Source organism: Trichoderma citrinoviride (assembly GCF_003025115.1).
Source record: "Trichoderma citrinoviride strain TUCIM 6016 unplaced genomic scaffold BBK36scaffold_23, whole genome shotgun sequence".
NCBI classification, from domain to species: domain Eukaryota; kingdom Fungi; phylum Ascomycota; class Sordariomycetes; order Hypocreales; family Hypocreaceae; genus Trichoderma; species Trichoderma citrinoviride.
Window position 1 is genome coordinate 30837 of NW_020194731.1, and position 17814 is coordinate 48650.

Consider the following 17814-nt stretch of genomic DNA (forward strand, 5'->3'; position numbering starts at 1 on the left):
ACCAAGGGCTTCTTTCAACAGCCTATCGCCAAGGAAGACAGATGGAAGACCGCCTTCGTTACCCCTCACCGCGGACACGAGCAACTTACGGTCAGCACCATCGGACTGGCGGTTAGCCCGGCTTTCTTTCAACGACGGATGGAGACAATGTTCCGACAGTACTTGTGGAAGTTCGTGTTGGTGTACATCGACGACATTATTGTCTATTCCAAGACAGCGGAAGACCACGTCAAACACCTAGACATCATCCTTGCAATCCTTGCCAACTCAGGTTGCACCATGTCCCTCAAAAAGTGTCACTTCGCCCAAGCCGGTCTGCAGGCTCTGGGACACTACGTATCCCGACTGGGACTCAGCACTCTGAAAGAAAAAACCGACGCAATCCGCAACCTGGCTCTTCCCAAAAATCTGCGGGACCTGGAATCTGGACTCGGCATCATGGGCTACTACAGGCGCTTTATAGACCACTATGCACATCATGCCGAGCCCCTGCAAAAATTGAAGGCCATTGGTTTCCGCCGTGCACCGCCGGCGCACCCTGCTCGGACAGCCTACGCCACCAAGACGCCGTTGCCTCTCCTTGAAAAGCCGGACAAAATGGACACTCCTGAGAGGCAAGCCAAGGAAGACGAACGCGTGACAAAGGTAAACCAGCAGCGACAAGACCTGTGGACTCAAGCGATGGCAGCCTGGGAGACCCTGAAGGACAAACTTTGCTCATCCGTGGACCTGGCGTACCCAGACTACACCTTGCCCTTCGAACTCCACGTGGACGGAAGCAAACAAAGGGGATTTGGCGCCGCGCTGCATCAACTGCAGGACGGAATCCTGAGACCTATCCTCTTCCTTTCCAAGTCACTGACGAGTGCCGAACGCAACTATGGAGCCACCGAACTTGAGACGGCAGCTCTTGTGTGGGCGTTGCAGAAGCTCCAACACATCCTGGACCACGCTCACATTGATGTCATCACCGACCACACGGCTATCCGGGATTGCTTCCAGAGTGTGGGATCTGGCCGTCCCAAAGGCAAGTATCGCCTGGTGAACTGGCGGCTGTTCCTCGAAAAGTGGAAGCCCCAAATCTCTATCATCCACCGGGCGGGTAAAAAACACGTCAACGCCGACGCGCTTTCCCGCCTCCCGTGTGAAGGAGACCCTCAGCCGGACACCGTGCGGGAAGAAGAGCAGGACGAGCCCATCCGCAAGATGATACTTGTGGTAACTCGCGCTCAGGCTAAAGCTGCGGAGGCCGACGCCACGGAGCCTTCGCATCCGATCGTGGACCTTGCCACGGATCCTATGCCCACGCCCTCTTCTCCCAAACCCTTGGTGCAGACAACGAATCAGACGAATCAGCAGACGACCACGCCTCGGGTGCAGCCTGATCCGCCGAGAACGTCGACCCCGGCTCCGACAACAGTCCCAACTGCCCCACGCCCCTCGACGCCAGTGGACGGAGCCGACGCCCCCCGCCCCTCGACACCAGTGGACGGAGCCATCGACCTCGCCAGCCGATTGGCGGAACCATCGTCCACGCCTGTCCAGGGAGGTTCAGAGACCCCAGACGTACACCCTGCCCTCTTTCTCGACGAGGCATTCAGAAGTCGTGTTGCTTCCGAACTCAGCAGGGACCCCACCTTCCGCCGCATCCACAAGACCATTCGAGAGCAAATGGCAGAAGGGGGACCCGCGAAATTGCTCCATTTTAAGCTACATCGCCCGACTGGCCTGCTGTACTATACCGCTGATGATCGACAGCGGCTGTGTGTCCCTCGATCCATGATCCCCGAAGTCCTGAAGCTCTTCCACGACAATCAAGCTCACTTGGGACCACATCGAGCCTTCTGCATGCTTCGCGAAGCGCTGTTTTTCCACGCGATGCGCAGGGAGTTGGACGACTACATCAAGAAGTGCCCCGAGTGCCAGAAAGCTAAGCCCAGACGAAGTCCGCCCTTTGGCGACTTGCAACCGGTCGACACCCCCAGGACTTCCCTGTCGACACTATGCCTCGACTTTATCACTGGCCTGCCCATCTCCAGTGACGGCTTTGACGCGGTGTTACTTGTCACAGACAAGTTCACCAAGTTCGTCAAATACCTCTTGGGTCGCGAAGACTGGTCGGCAAAGGACTGGGCTCAAGCCTATCTCAAACAGGTCTATCCAGATTGGGGCATGCCGCACATCTTCATACATGACGTGGACCCTAAGCTTATATCGCATCTCTGGCAATCCTTATGCGCAGCGGCTGGCGTCCTTTCCCACACCAGCGCCGCATACCACCAACAAGCCAACGGGCAGTCAGAGAGGACGATTCAGACCATAGTCCATGGTCTCCGAACGGTAATCGGCGCCAAATACGATCAAGGCCACTGGCCAGAGCTGCTCCCCCACGTTGTTCACGCGACCAACTCCGCCCTCCACTCGACGACTACGTACACGCCTTTCCAACTACTGTACGGAGTATCAGCCGCTCATTTCCTGCGCCACACGAATGCCACCCTCGAACCCTTTGCGGCCTCGCACAAGGATCTGCATCGCGAGGCTTGGGATGCGGTGCAATTGTCGGTGACCCGCATGAAAACCTACTACGACAAAAAGCATCAGACACCCCCCGACCTGTCAGTGGGAGATCTGGTCTACGTTAAGCTGGCCAAGCAAGGTGAAGATGGTTATCATTTCCAGAATCAGACCAAGCTGTCCCACCGTCGAGCCGGACCATTCCTGATCCTCGAAAAGAAAAGTCCACTGAGGTACAAGCTTCAACTGCCCTCATACCTCAGATGGAAGGACGAATTCAGCATCGAGCACCTCGAACCCGTTATGCCGCACACACGACCAGCCGAGCCGCCCGGACCCCTGCGAACAGACGGTCATGAGAAATACATTATTGACGAGATCGTCAATCGACGCACCCGGAATGGCATCGTTGAGTATGAGGTACGCTGGCTTGGCTACCCAGACACTACGTGGGAACCTCGCGCAACCTTGGCAGTGGACGTGCCACGAATGCTGCAGCAGTTCGAAAACGCCTCTTAGCCCGGTTTGCCTCCTTTTGGAACCTCGTGGAATTTTGGGACCTTTACTATTCTAGTTATCTTATCAACACCCACGTCTACCCGACGCTTAGGGCTGCCGGCCCTATCCACTTGGACCAGGCATTCTACCGCTTGGACTAGGGGGATGAAAATTTTTCAGGACCCACCTTTACCCCTCACGCACAACCTTTAGCACGCCACTACGTCTGACCCTGTTTGCCTCCTTCCTTCCTCACACACCCTCACATCCTCAGCCACAGTGACCCCCCGCCAGCGATACAACCCAGATACTTCCTTGCGGACACCCCCTGACTTCGCTGGCAGTACTCTTGGTACTCCACGGCTTCGACACCTCGGCCGCTCGCCCACCATGGACACCTGGGGTACCTCTGCTACCGAGGACACTTGGGGTACCTCCGCTGCGGCAGACACCTGGGATACCTCCGAACCCACGGAATGGGATGCCAACGAACCAGCGGGATGGCCCGACCAGGCGCCGGACGAATCAACTGCGGAGACCAAGGACGAGACTTCTGACGCAGTCCCACACACGCAGACGGTGGCAGATGCGGACTACGGTAACGTGGGCGAGGGAGATGTCAACTTTAAACCCAGCAGGACCCATGCCTCCGGCGTCCAGCACGGTTTGATCTCTCTGGACGGCAAGCTCCTTTCGGGTTACCATCTGGACCACCTGCGACGAGTCTCCCAAAGCGTTGCTCCGGGACTTCATACCAGCGTCCAGGTTACCATCAACCCAAACTCCCCAACCGCCCTCACCATCTATTTCAAGCTCCGCCATGGCCCGGAGTTCACTCCTATCGCTATTTGTACCATCCCGGTGGCCGACCTGCCTGACCGGATCACGGCAGACGAGTTTCGGGTGGACGCTGACTTTGTTGAACGACACTTCTCAGAGCATTTTGCCGCACCCACCCTGCTTCCTGGGGAGGCAGATGCTCGGTACCATGCGCACTTCAACAGCCTGGCTCCAGACGCACCCCTCTGGGAATTCATGTCCTCCACCGGCACCGACATGATTCGCATTAACCTGGAGACAAATAGCACACATGTGACTACGCTGTTCCCATCCCACTTCTGGAATCGACTGGAGTCCTTCCCGATGGACGCACGTCGCATCGCCTGGACTGTCCGTTACATGCTCTCTCGCATGTCGCCTACGGTCGGCACCTCCTGGGGATTCTTCTTTCCAGCTCAAGGGACGAACTGGCATCTTCGCTGGGACCCTTTGATGTCCCTGGACCTGCGCCGAAGCCCCTACATGGACATTGCCAAATTCTGCCGCAAGGGTGCAGTGGACGATCTGGGATACAAGAACGTCAATCTGGACGACGTTGAGCGCACTGAGGAGAGGGCATCTCCTGCGGTCAACCTTTTCACGTCACGCCATGAGCGAACAGTGGCCCTGATTGCATCGGCCGCTGATGAAGCTCGATGGACAAGGCTCAACGCTGAGAAATGCGAACAGACCAAATTGACGGCTTGGATGCTGCCCATGCCGGACTCGGAATGGAAGCCTCAACCAGATGACGAGACCATCTACGGTATCAAAGCCACTGGCGCCCCGACACAATTTCTGGTCTCCGTGCCTCTTAAAGCCGTCGACAACCGAGATGTGCTGCCAGACGTGGGCACCCGCGTTCGCATCTATACCCCTCTGCCGCAAGAATTCCATGTGTTGCCAGCCAGGCCTTTGACGGTGACACAGGTGGACTCGATGACCCGAGCGCTTTGTCAAGCCTTGAGCCTCGCAGAGAACAAGGCCTACAACTGCCGCCGCGCTGAAGAACTGAAGAGAGCTGCGAGCCAGGCAAGCCAGGATGACGACTACAGCGACCCAGAGGAAGAGGAACTTGAATCGCTGGACGACATTGCCACCTCTGCCTATCTCCAAGCCGCAGCCCCCAAGGTCTTGAGCTACGTGGCAGCCTTCTCCGAAGAAGCAGACGCGGTCCTGCCTGACGCAGAAGAATCGGTCAAACGATACTTCGACGCCCTGAAGACCGCCCACACGCTCCGCAAGACTGACGACGAGAAAGACGTGGACCACCAACGACGCATTCATTCATGGATGAGCAAACAGACCGTGGTCTGCCGCACAACCCTTGACCAGAAACGTGGCCAACCACTGCCAGGCCTTCGTATTCCCCTTCCCTCAGGAACTCTGGCTGATGTGGCTATCTTCGTCGTCTCCGCTCCATCTCAACCAAACTGGCCGTACGGTTTCCGGCAACCACCCTTGACGATCGACGTCAGACAAAAGTCTTTCCCAGCCAACCTGTCGGCTTACTGGCAAAATTTGGCAGCCGCTGCGGGAAAGACAATGGTTCGGATTGACTACGACGTGGACGACAAGACATGCATGTTGGAATGTGCAGCCGTCGCAGAACTCAATGCCCTGGCTGAGGAATCGGAAGCAACTGCTTGGTGGAATCATCTGGTTTCTTTCAGCCCCCACGTGACGCCGCCTGCCTACGACCTTACACAAAGGTTCACCGGCCTTGGCGATGCCATCGATTCCGGACTGTTCAAGGGCCAACACGCAGAGGCAGTGGAATGTCTCCGTCGCGCACGAATGGGTCGAGCCTTCTACACGGGTGGCCCTGGATCCGGCAAGTCTACTTTCGCGGTATCCCTTGTGACAGCCATTCTCGCTGGTAAGCAGAGAACCGTTGAACCAGTGCCCCGACCGGAAAGTCACATGGAGGCTACCATGCATGAATTCGGCCGCAAGGGCGACCTGCTTGTGGACTACATTGCACCCACGCCGCCAGAGGACACGGTGGACGAAGACGACACCCAACAGCCTCCTGATGACGAGTTTTCCTCCGGTCCGCAGGAACCGCTCGTTGGAACGGACTGGCTGGCCCCTGAAGGACAACTCGAGGACTTGGGTCCCATCCTATGGACGGCGCCACAGAACGCCCAGGTCAAAGACGCAGTGCATAGACTTCAGCAACAGGCACCAAACAAATTGGTCGTGCGCGTGTATCCCTTTGATCAGGAACTCCGCGCTCTGCTGGCAGCCGAACCTCGACAACCTGAAGTATCGCCAGTTCCCACCAACGCCGCCAAGTCCGCCACGCAGCTGATTACTCATCTCAACGAATACCGCCGACTTCTCTGGGCAGATCATTGCCCTGAACAAGACCCGATGTCAGTCTCTTCTCAGCTGCGAAATTTGATCGGGAATGACGAAACTGTCTGTCCGGACATTGCGGAAGGTTGGAGGACTCAGGTTTCAGACCTAGCCGCGTTCATTGTCAACAAAAAAGACTACCTCGAAAAGGCTCGCCTTCTGATATCTGACTTCGTCAGCTCGGCCCACGTCATCGCCGGCACACCGGTGGCCCTCAAAATGCTTGCCAACCACGTCCGATTTCAACCCTCATTTATTGTGATAGATGAGGCCGGCCGAATGTCGGAGAATATGTGCGTGATGCCGATTTCCAGTTACCCCACTACCCCAGCAATCTGGATGGGCGACAATCAGCAATTTGGACCTCGAGCCGCAGCAGACCAGGACCGTGAGTACAAACCCCTCTTCACACAACAACGTCGACGAAGCCTGCTGCGACGAGTCGAAGGTGCGGGACAGATTGACTTCACGTTGTCCATCAACCATCGAGCATTCGGAGACGTGCACGACTGGCCAAAGGATTATCTCTATCATGGTCTGATGTCGATGGCAAACGACCGAAACCGGTACTCGCAGGCAATCCACGAATGGCTCAAGCAGGCATGCAAGGACAGCCCAGGACAGGATGCCTACCCAGGTTCAAATATGGTCTTTGTAGACGTCAGCGGTGGCAGGGAGGAAAAGCTCGGCACGTCCTTTGTCAACCCGACGAACGCCCGATACGTCGTGGAATTGGTATCACACATGGTCTCTACAGCGCCACTGTGGGCTATGCACGCTTACCTACAGGATGACCAGGCTGAGGAGACAACCTACCCCAGGGGTAAAGTGCTGGTTGTGACCGGCTACAGCCAACAAAAACGACTGCTCCAGCAGCTCTTCGCCAGCATTCCGCCCCAGGACATTCCTGCCGATCTCGTCGACATCCGCACAATAGATGACTCGCCAAGCCATCAGGCTGAGGTGGTTATTTGTGACATGGTTCGATCAGACGGACCAGGCTTTATGCTTGATAAAAAACGCCTGGCCGTGATGACGACCCGTGCACAAATACTAACCGTCATCGTCGGACAAAAGGACATGATCCCGGAGCGATCCTCGCCGCTTAACCATATGTTCCAGTACCTCCAGGAACGCAACAGTGTCGTCACCACCACTGGTTGGTTCCTCTTTTGCGAACTATGCCTACAACCCGGCCACACCAGGGGCCGGTGTCAGGAAACACTTCGATGCGCACTCTGCAAGGGGAGGCACGCTGGACGCAACTGCCCCCGCCCAGTTCAGCACGAAGGGATCGTCCGTCCTCTGGACGACATGGTGCGGACCATCTTCCCGGCCACCAAGGACCAGGGAAATCCAGGCAAAAAATTGGTCCGCACCAAAAACCAGAAGAAGACGGCCCAGCTGCAGTCTGAGCAAAAACAAGAGGAACGAAGAATCGCCACTGAATTCTTTCGGCGATTGAGTGAGGCTGGACTGGACCTCGCGGCGATCACGGCAGCCACTCCGACAGCCAGTGATCCCACGTCACGACCCAGTCCAACCGCCCCACGACCGACCTCCGACCCGAACGACCATCCGACCGCCCCTCCGTCCGCCCCACGACCGACCTCCGACCCGCACAACACTCCCAAGGGCGTGCATTGGAAGAAGAACCAACGGAGGAACCAGAAGAAAAAGGCAGCACGACTGGCCGCAGATTCCGGAGCGTCTGGCGCCCCCACCCCAGCCACCGACATCAGCCTCTCGGGTGCCGCCGCGGTGGCTGACGACTCGGCCCCTGCCGCTGTGGCTTACAACCCGATGCCTGCCGCTCAACATTTAGACCACGATGGTCAAGACCCCTGGGGAGACCTTGCCCCCGACACTGGGACTCTGAGCATTGAATGGTAACTCAGGACGGGATACGTGAACGGATGAAGGACAAAACGGGGACATGGGTAAACTGGGGCATGGCTACATTGTTTTCCTTATTTTACTGTTTGTTGTTTGAGCTATTGTATGAAGTATACCTCTTCCCTATCTCTCTTTTCTCTTTTCTCTCCATGGCGTGGACACCATGCTTCTTTTGCAACGGGGATGTCACGGATCACGTGCCGCCGCACCTGACCTGGACCATACTGGTCCTGACACTTGCGCCCACGCTTTGGTAGCTAGCTTAGTTTCTGCATCTCACTTTCATTCATCGCATTTACACTTCGTTGTTCATCACGACACCTGAGTCCAGTGCCCTGATTGTTTGTTTCGATCACTACGTTCTCTGATAGCGCTGCTATTGCCAGGGAGAGCCAGATGCTGCATGTTGTGGCTGCCTGTGAGGGGCATGATGCTGTTGTGGAATTTATACTAGGAGGGAAAAGGCCTATCTAGATTGACGCCTGTCTTATAAAGACGATGAGGAATTAAGAAACGACGCTGTTATCTCTTACGCAGGCTTGCCTTGAGGTGCAGGAAGAGGTGGTAAAACTACTACTCTCTGAGGCTGATCCTGGCGATATTGAGGTGCAAGATGGATAGCTGGGCGGGACTCTTTTTATGATAGCGAGCTTTGTAGGGCATGAAGCTATTGTGCGGCTGTTGATCTTGGCGGGCGCTAACGCTGACATGACAGACGTTAACTGTGAGTATAATGCGCTTCTGATCGCCAGCGTCTAGGGAAATGTGGCTGTTGCTAAGCTACTGCTGGAGGCAGGGGCTGATGTTAATGCATAGAACGGTACTAACGTAACCCTGACATTGCTTATGTATGCTATTGCTAAGCAGCATGAGGTTGTTGTGAAGCTACTTGTTGACTACTATGTTGACGTTAACCTGAGAAGCATGTCTGATGCTGATATGCTGCTGGCCATGGCCATTACTATTGGAACGAGGCCATTATATGGCTTCTTCTAGAGGCCGGTGCTGATATTAACGCAAAATTGACTATGGGTTTTATGTCTCTTGCCCTTGCCGCTATGTTAGGCAGAGAGTCTACTGTATGGCTTCTTCTTGATAGAGGCGCGGATGTTAGAATAAAGAGTGAATAAGAGCAGATCCTGCTGCACTGCGCTGCTAGAGCCGGTAATAAGGCTATTGCGGAGATGTTGCTTGAGGCTGACGAGGCCGGCCTTAACGCTATGGATGTGCACGGCTAGACGCCCTTGGCGATGGCTGCCTAGGCGGGGGATAAGGGCACTGTACAGTTGCTGCTTGACTATAGCGCGGATAAGCCGATAGATAAATATGGCCGGTTACCTGGGCTGGCTATTCTGAACCTTATGATGGTGGTGGTGCCCCTTGTTGATATGCTTTACAGCAGCGTTATCTACGACTTTGCGATAGACAATGCGGTTATGACCATCCTGCAGATGCTGCGGCCTGCTGGTTGATCTCTAGTACAGCTTTGCCTTTTCTAATCTATGAGAGAGAAAACCTAGGCGTTCTCTGACCTTTATGGAGAGGTGCTAATTGTGTTGTTTGTTGTATCTGTTTGACCGTAGCTTTGAGAGCAGCTTTGCGAACCTTGAATATGAACCTACGACGGCCTGGCTGGCGAGTACTAAGGCTATGTCGACTTGCCGACGAGTAATGGGGTGGCGAAGTTGTGGTCACTCTAGAAGCCCTGGCATAATTCGGACAACTCGTGGGTTTCTTCTTCAAGACCAGGTATAAGACCTAGAACTTAATGAAAAAAGGTTGCGAGATTGAGAGTTAAGCGGGATGTTTTAAAAATAGTTCACATGGAGCGAATGAAGCCGGAAGGATATATTAGACGCCCCCTTGACATGAGAAGCTATGCTAAGTAAGAGAGGTTTTAAAGATTGTATGAGAAGGATTGGTCCCCCTGGGTTTGACCCTGGGTATCTCACATCTAAATTAAATGAAGCATGAAGAAGAAGAGAAGAAGACATTAACAGACGGGAGTTGAAAGAGAGAATTTATAATGCCTAATTTCTGCTGCTGATCGGGCGCGCCTTCTCTCTCGAGGTTGGTTCTTAGGGCTCTTTCCCTTAAGACAGAAGGAACCTGCTCGCCAGCTACCTACCTAAGGTAGTCTAATGAATTCCAGCTCTTTCCTATCATGCGAAATTGGCAGGACTGTACAGAATACTAGGTAAGTGCTGGGGGACAACGGGGCAATCTCTCCGTTGCATCCTCATCCTCGTGCCTGACCGGCATTTTCCGCATGTGAAGCCATCGTTAAATCGGTCATCATTGATAAAGTCAGTTCGGGACCGGTGTTACGCCCACCACCACATTAGGGTCACGTGCCATTAATTAAAGCGCGGGTTCACTAAGCTGCGTAAACAAATGCATGTACTAAATCTCGCTGCGTAAATCTATTAGGATGAAATTAAAAAGGCTGTAAGCAAGACCCTAGCAAGCAACATTGTTGGTTACCTGCCTTAATCATGCGCTGCCTTCTCTAGAGTCTGCGGCAGTTTGGCCGACAGGTCATGATGTTATGTGTAGTGCGAGCTGGCCTATTGGTATATATATTATGCTAGTAAAGATTTTGGAAACCTTCGGGTCGTGGTGCTGGCGCATCTGGTAATCAAAGAAGCATATATGAGAAGGACGCCACTTTTTTGTCTAAGACGTCTTAGGTTCGAGACCTGGTGAAGTATTTATAATGTTAGTTTTTTTTTTACACCGTTTTTAAGGAAATAGAACCTCTACATTTAGCATAGATATAAAATGATCTTTTTAGATTATAACAAACTTGTAGAGTTGAGTAAGAAACTGGGATGTTTGTCTGCAGTGTCGTATGTGCACACAAGCTGCTTATACTAGAGTTTCGAAGCGCTCGCACGTCAATTACAGACATCCGCACCACTTCTGACTCACCCAGCCAGGACACGGGCCGTGCAAGTGTCGTAGACGACTATCTTGAATAAAAAAAAGGGTGCCCTGGGAAACTCCGCCCCTCAGCGCTGCTGCAACCTCAACTCGATTCGACTCGGGCTGGCCAGACAGTATAGCAGGGCCGCTGCCCTCTCCTCTACCTGTACGGCCTTTGCCCGCACTACTCTCAGCTCAGCTCAGCAATCCAAACGATTGCAAGACCTCGGACAGGACTGCAAGCGTCTCGCCATCAAAGTCGCTTGCTTGGCCCCGGTCATCGAACAACCACCGTAGTCACACGAACAACCCCTCCAGACTGAGAGGCTGAACAAACTCTTCAGCAGGTCTCCATTCCACATTCTCTCTCTCGCCTACATTTTTTTCACAAGGCAATCTACGCTGTGCCCTGCGTAGAAGCTGCGCGTCTCCAAGCCAAACTCCCTCCTCAATCATGACCGGCACAACCTCGCCCAGCAATAACGGCCCTACGTTCGCGCCGCCGCAGGTGCCGGCAGGCTGGATCGCGCAGTGGGACGGCGCCAGCAGGAAATGCTACTACATCCAGCTGGTAGGTTGAAGCAGTGATCAATCTTATTGCAATGTCAACGACTGACTATCTAATCTATCAAATAAGTGTAGGTTCTGCGATCTAGTATAGCAAGTCGCTCCATCGCTCCAATCTGTTGATTACCTACCTTAGTCTCTCAGCCTGTAGTTCTTCCTAGGTACGTACCGTCGTAGTTGCATAAGAGATTAGGAGATTAGGTCGTGACAAAAGCATTATAAAGGAAAGCAAATGGCAGAGAATAACAAATAGATCTGGAGGTATGCAAACCAAATAGCTGGCCATGCCTGTAAATGTCGGGTTGCACACAACACCACTGATGTCGAAACTGCCACCGTGTATAAAACGGTCGTCATAAGCACCGTTTTTTTGGGTTGGGCTTGGTTGGGTCAGGTGATTTGACAGTGATATATAAATTTCTTTAGCGCGGTGTTCACTGTCCTCCAAAAACGGAATCGTGTGACTCCAAATTTAGACTCTCGGGAGGCAAAAAATGAAAGATGTTAAACTTAAGAGAAGAGCTTGACGGGATCCCGTATTTTCCAATGGATATGGTCGTATGTGACGGAGAGGCCCGTGGGGTAGCTTCATGAAGTGCTCTCGAGGCATCTGAGATGGTTGTCGTGGAAGGACTTCCAACCTTGAATCTCAGGTTCTGCTGAAACCAGCGAGTAACCTTGTCTCGTACACAGGCAAGCAGGGTAGCATTCGGACTTTATGCAAGATCACTTCAGCTAAGTGGGGATCGGCCAATTCCTTCTTCTGGCAATGGGGAGAACGGGGACTTAGTAATGCTTCGACCAACAGCTGACTTGCCACTCGGCCTTTAGCAGGCTGTATCATCGGCCGAGGGAGGTGTAGTTCGACTTGGTCTTTGGAGACTTCCAATCCTTCATGCACGTCGCATCAGTTGATTCGACCAAAATGAAGCTGCTTCTCTCATATTGTCTAAACGCGCTTCATATAATCAGACATCATGTCATTTGTAAGCTTTTCAGATCCAGGTATGTATGGCATACCATATATACTATAGGATAAGTCGCTAGACGCAGACACCAGTTCTTTTCGTAGGAGCTTATAGACGCATCAGACCTCGTATGGAATAAAGAGTTGACTGGACGTCCAAATGCCCAACCTCAGGCAAATCAGGACATGCAGTCGATGCCGCCTGTTGAAAATCCGCTGCGACAAGACCAAACCGTCGTGCGAGCGATGCAACAGAGCCAAAGTCGACTGCTCACTTCGATCCGACGGCTTGGCGCAAGCGATAGCAGCATCAGTGCCGAATCCTCTCGTTATTGAGAGCAATGCCGCAAGCCGAACCTCACCGATGCGCTCGGAACCAAGTGCGGAGCAGACATCATCTCCCGGCGCCCACTCCGCGCCGTCTTCCGAAACGAGTACAAGTAAACTTCAAGACACCAAAGCCATCAAAAGGAGACAGCGCGCTCTTCTCTCTTGCACACGATGTCATCGACTCAAGGTCGGTTGTTCACGTCGTGGCGCACACGGCGCCGAGGAACGACACACTGGAAAGCCCTCATAGCCCGGGTGAGAATAACATTTGGGGTTGGCAAACAGAGCAGCTTGCTAACCGCAGAGAATAAGCTCGAAATTTCGGCACTCAACATCGGCCAGACTTTTGTTCATGCCGAAGACATCAGAATCCTTGACATAGACTGCTCAACCGACATTCTCCTCCCCAGCAACTTTCCCTTCAACTCCCCTGGTGCAATAAAATACTCGTCCTCTCTCGAAAAAGTCCGCAACCTCATCTACAGCCACAGGGACAGCTGCGATGCCTTTGTCGACGCCTATCTCGCCCTCTACCAGCCGGTACATCCCATCCTCGACCCTCCTCACTTCCTCGAAGACATCAATTGTTTCTGGGAAGATGCCGCGCAGACTGACGTCTCCTGACTATCGACCTACCTCATGGTTCTCGCACTTGGATGTTTCGCTGTGACTCGAGACTCGGCATCGACAATCGAGCTTTGTCTGGCAGCCGAGTCCTGTTTGGCCCGGACAACCTTCATGGTGCGGCCGAGTATATCCGTGATGCGGACGTTTTGCCTCATGGTCCTTGCCAAGCAGCTTGCTAACGGAACATGTTGGTCGTTTGACGCGAGCTGGTCGCTGCTCGGCATCATCGTGCGACTCGCAGTTTGCATCGGCCTCCACAAACCGCCAGTTGCGACTCCAAAGTCTATAGATGATCATGCGGTGACTGTTTCGGAATGGCAATCTGGGCATATCCTATGGATCACAATCGTCTATTTCTGCATACAAACGGCGGCCATAACCGGTATGCCGTCTCTCCTCTCTTCAGAAGACATCCTTCAAAGAGACGAGGCGCACGATGCCCTCCTGTCTCATACGGAGCAATACGGTCCCTGGCTGTCCCTGAGTGACTCATTTCCCACCATCTGCAACATCATAGCCAGAGTGAATCGTGATGGAGAGAAGCCCTCATATGACGAGATCCTGCAATACAATGCTGACATTAAACGTCTGATGACCACCACCTTAGAGCACCCCAGATGTGGACATCCCTCTCTGCGGGCCGTCCTCGACATCTTCTTCCGCCGCATCCTGCTCGTGCTCCATCGCTGCCACGCACTACGCACCAATGCTCCTACGCTGCATCCAGTCTCATACTGGGCTTCTCTTGAGTGCAGCCTCGCAATCCTCGTCCATCATCGCGATCTTTGCGAGCACGTAGGGAATCCCGATAATCGGGATCTGTTAGGCCGTCTGTTCAAGCTGGATTTCTTTGCTGCTGCACTGACGGCCGGCCTTCATCTGCTGCAGGCAGATGCACCTCTCGCAGATGGATTTTCGATTCCGCCGAGACAGACGATACTCGAAACACTGGAGACGTGCACCGAGATATGGGGCAGGGATAAGGAGAGGTCGGTTTGCTTTCGTTCAGGGCACAGGTCACTGATGCAAATTCTCTCCATGCTGTCTGATCCGGACGCCAGGAGGCGTGGGCTGCCTCGCCGCGAAACAGTCCCTTTCATCGGGAATATATGAAAGGGGAAGCAAAAATGAGAAAGAACTGCGCCGCTGAAGGAGTGGAAATTTTTTCCACACCCGCATACAAACTTCGCAACCTCGAGCCTCTTCATAGGTACCGCATAACACCCCATCGAGGTAATCAGGCACCAGGCGAAATGCCCCAAAGATATACAATCTATTAATCTATCAAATCAATAGTGTCCAGGCACTTCTCATTAGTCCCTGAAAAAAATAGTGCGATTAGGCTCTCTCACATTTCACCAAATCTGGTAGCCGGTGATCATCGGAGATCTATCCGGGGCCATCAATCTCGGCAATTTTGAGGCCCGGCATATTTTCGTGGCCTCACAAAGTTTCTTTTTCTAGAAAATTCCCAACACATCTGAAGATTCGGGCAGTTTTTCATGCCGCAAGGGACGGGAAGAATTCGTGTTCGGTAGTAGAAACGCCACGCTTCATCTATTGGTATCTCTCTACTGCTTTCATCTAATTGGTATCAAATGACCAACAACGCGTAAATACAAAGTACATATCGTCATGAGGAAACAAAAATAAAAGTACAATGATACATCATAAATTGTACAAGTCGCCTACGACGACGATGCGCAGCTAAAGGGTCCTCGTACGCTTCCGTTTTCGTATTGGCTTTTCTGTAGTCAAGCATTAGTACCAAGTCTATGAGTAATACAAAGGTCGGTGGCGTTGGAACTTACAATGTCGACAATACTGGCATAGGTCCCGCCCACCAGCACGATAAGGCCGACGATCATGGAAATGCTGCTCAGAACCAGGTGGACAAGGTTCTTCCTCTCAAAGGGGCTTCCTTCGCGCAGCAGCACGAACCAGAAGATGGCGGGGAAGTAGTATGTGAAGCCCGAGATGAAGAGCGACGAGGAGATGGCCAGAAGATCGGAGAAGAAGGGGATGGCTTCGGCGATGACCCAGGCGATGATAGTAAGGCCACCGATCATGGCAATCCAGATCGCCCACGCCTTCGGTGTGTTGATGTATCGGATGATAGAGTCCTTGAACACTCGCGAAAAGATGAAGCGTCCGACGACGGTACCGTTGATGGATCCCGAGATGAAGATGACAGGAAGGCCCACGCCAAAGGCGACCTTGGAGATGAGGTGGCCGGCCGACAGCAGAGCGGGAGACTCGACATCCGGTCCGACAAAGGCGTAGATGATGGCACCGGTGAGGGTGTAGATCGCAATCTCGATAAGGCCCAGAGCCCAGATAGACTTCTTGTAGTCCTTGGGGGTGTGCATCTCGTCCATGAAGGAGAACTGGCAGATGGAAAAGCTGTAGGCGAAGACAATGTTGGTGATGGCAATGAAGGCCTCGGTGAAGCCCAGGTTCTCCTTAGGCCAGGCGGACCAGGGGACCGCAGACAGTCCGCCCTCGGCGTTGTGAGCCTGGATACCAGTAGCAATCATGGTAATACCAATGGCAATGATGATGGAGGCAAAGTCGATGTAGCCGAAAATGGCCAGCTCGGTGAAGCTGGGAGGAAGAGCAAGGAGGAAGAGCACGACGGCGGAGATGGCGGCCCAGGCCACAGAGCAGATGGCATCTTCTGAGATACGGCCGAGGGCAATGGCGCCCGTCAAGCAGTGGGAGCCGATGAGCAGAACCAGCTGGAAGGCGAACATGAAACCGACAAGCTCATACCCAAACTTGCCAGCAACCAGTCTGGCAGCATCAGCGTAGTGGGCAACCTCGGGGAATTTCAGCTTGACCATGCCGACGAGGTCGCTGGTGTAAATGGCAAGCAGACCCAGGCCGACAGAGCAGATGGTACCGGCAACCATGCCCAGGGTGGCAAAGGCACTGGGGAGAGACAAGCTACCCAGGGCAATGGCTTCGACGATGAGAACAACGGTGAGGCGCTTCCATCCCAATCGGTTGAATTTGTGCTCGCCCTGCTCGATTATGGCTCGCTCGGCATCCTCGCGGAACTCTGCGCCCGTTTCGCCCGCGAGTACGTTGAAATCGCGGTTGGGGACCTCCTTGAGATCATTGCGACTCTTTTCAGAGTCTGAGTGCATGTTAAGGGTTGTATTCGACATGGCGAATACCGATAGCAGTACCGAGGCGGATGTGATGCCGGTACTCAACTATCGAGAGGAGCAGGGGTTGATGAGAATATGTGTTATGAAAGAGAATGATAGTAGAGAGGGGGGAGGAGGGAGGAGGAGCGGAGTGGCAAGAGAGCAAGTCTCTTTATATAAATCCGCCAAAGACGATGGAAAGGTAAGAAAGAGGAGACGAGGCGAATAATGCGGAGATGGGGGGGAGAGGAGAGTTTAATACTACTCCCCCCAACCGGACACATATGGTGCGTGCAGATCTAGGACGATGTCTAACCAGCGCCCCCATTCCGATGATACGACGAATTACATACATCTAGTTTGTCAGGGCTAATAAGGTTGCAGGCGCCGCATCTGCGTGGCCAAACGAGGAAAGATAGATAAGTGAAATGTGGCCGGGGTGGCCGCGCACTCGGAGCAGAAGCGCCACGGACGGAGTGGGCGTAGACGTCAAGCCTGGGCTATCTGCTTAGATCTTCGCCGCGAACGCCTCCGGGGTCCTGGCGCGAGAAAGTAAAACGGATAGAGAGTTGGGGAAACAACTCTCCGGGTTCGGCGCTCCATCGGCGCTGATAAGGAAGAAACAGCGGTCGTGTGTCCATGTCTATTTGTTCGAGCCTCGCTGGCATCTAGACCCTCGGCCGATCCTCCACTTTGGCCAGCTCGAAGCTCGTTCCGCAGAGACGCAGGGAAGAGGGGAACCGCTGCAGCCGTATCATCGTCTCTTTCTTTCTCCTTCATGCTTCCCATTGTCTGCTGCTTACTGCCCTGATCCTGTCCCCTTCTTCAGCTGATGAGGGCCCCTTCGTTACCCCAGATCAGGTTCATCTCCTCCCCCGCAAAACAATCACTCGCCAGCATCGTGTCTCCGCATTCTTGTACGTAAAAAAACCAAGTTCGAGGCCTGGCTGTTACGTCTCGAGGCAAATCACGGCGGTTGAACCTGCATAGCATCGCATCGTCGGGGCTGCCGCCTGTTCCGTGATCAAATCGCACAGTCATGGATTCGAGTGTCGTTTGATGGGATGCAAGGCAAGGCTTTCGGCCAAGTGGGTCCTGCGCAGCTCAGGAATTTCCCTTCTTTTCTTCTAGCCCCGGACCCAAAACGTCATTGCG

General features: G+C 53.6%; 3 protein-coding genes across 3 annotated transcripts; 2 read left to right on the top strand and 1 right to left on the bottom strand.

Annotated features, from left to right (window-relative positions):
• Positions 1-4551: 4551 nt before the first annotated feature.
• On the top strand, positions 4552-6678 carry BBK36DRAFT_1131020 (hypothetical protein; the record flags this gene model as incomplete). The annotated part of the gene is made up of 1 exon (XM_024891907.1): positions 4552-6678. A coding segment is annotated over one exon (2127 nt), but the record flags the coding sequence as incomplete, so codon positions are not given.
• A 6032-nt stretch (positions 6679-12710) lies between these two features.
• Positions 12711-14831, top strand: BBK36DRAFT_1173189 (hypothetical protein; the record flags this gene model as incomplete). The annotated part of the gene is made up of 6 exons (XM_024895838.1): positions 12711-12930; positions 13068-13135; positions 13193-13495; positions 13577-13889; positions 14025-14496; positions 14804-14831. 6 exons carry the CDS (start codon positions 12711-12713, stop codon positions 14829-14831), a joined length of 1404 nt encoding a protein of 467 aa, XP_024745042.1.
• A 364-nt stretch (positions 14832-15195) lies between these two features.
• BBK36DRAFT_1131027 (transmembrane amino acid transporter) lies at positions 15196-16677 on the bottom strand (the record flags this gene model as incomplete). The annotated part of the gene is made up of 2 exons (XM_024891908.1): positions 15196-15255; positions 15319-16677. The coding sequence occupies 2 exons, from the start codon at positions 16675-16677 to the stop codon at positions 15196-15198; spliced, it is 1419 nt and encodes a 472-aa protein (XP_024745043.1).
• Positions 16678-17814: the final 1137 nt, after the last annotated feature.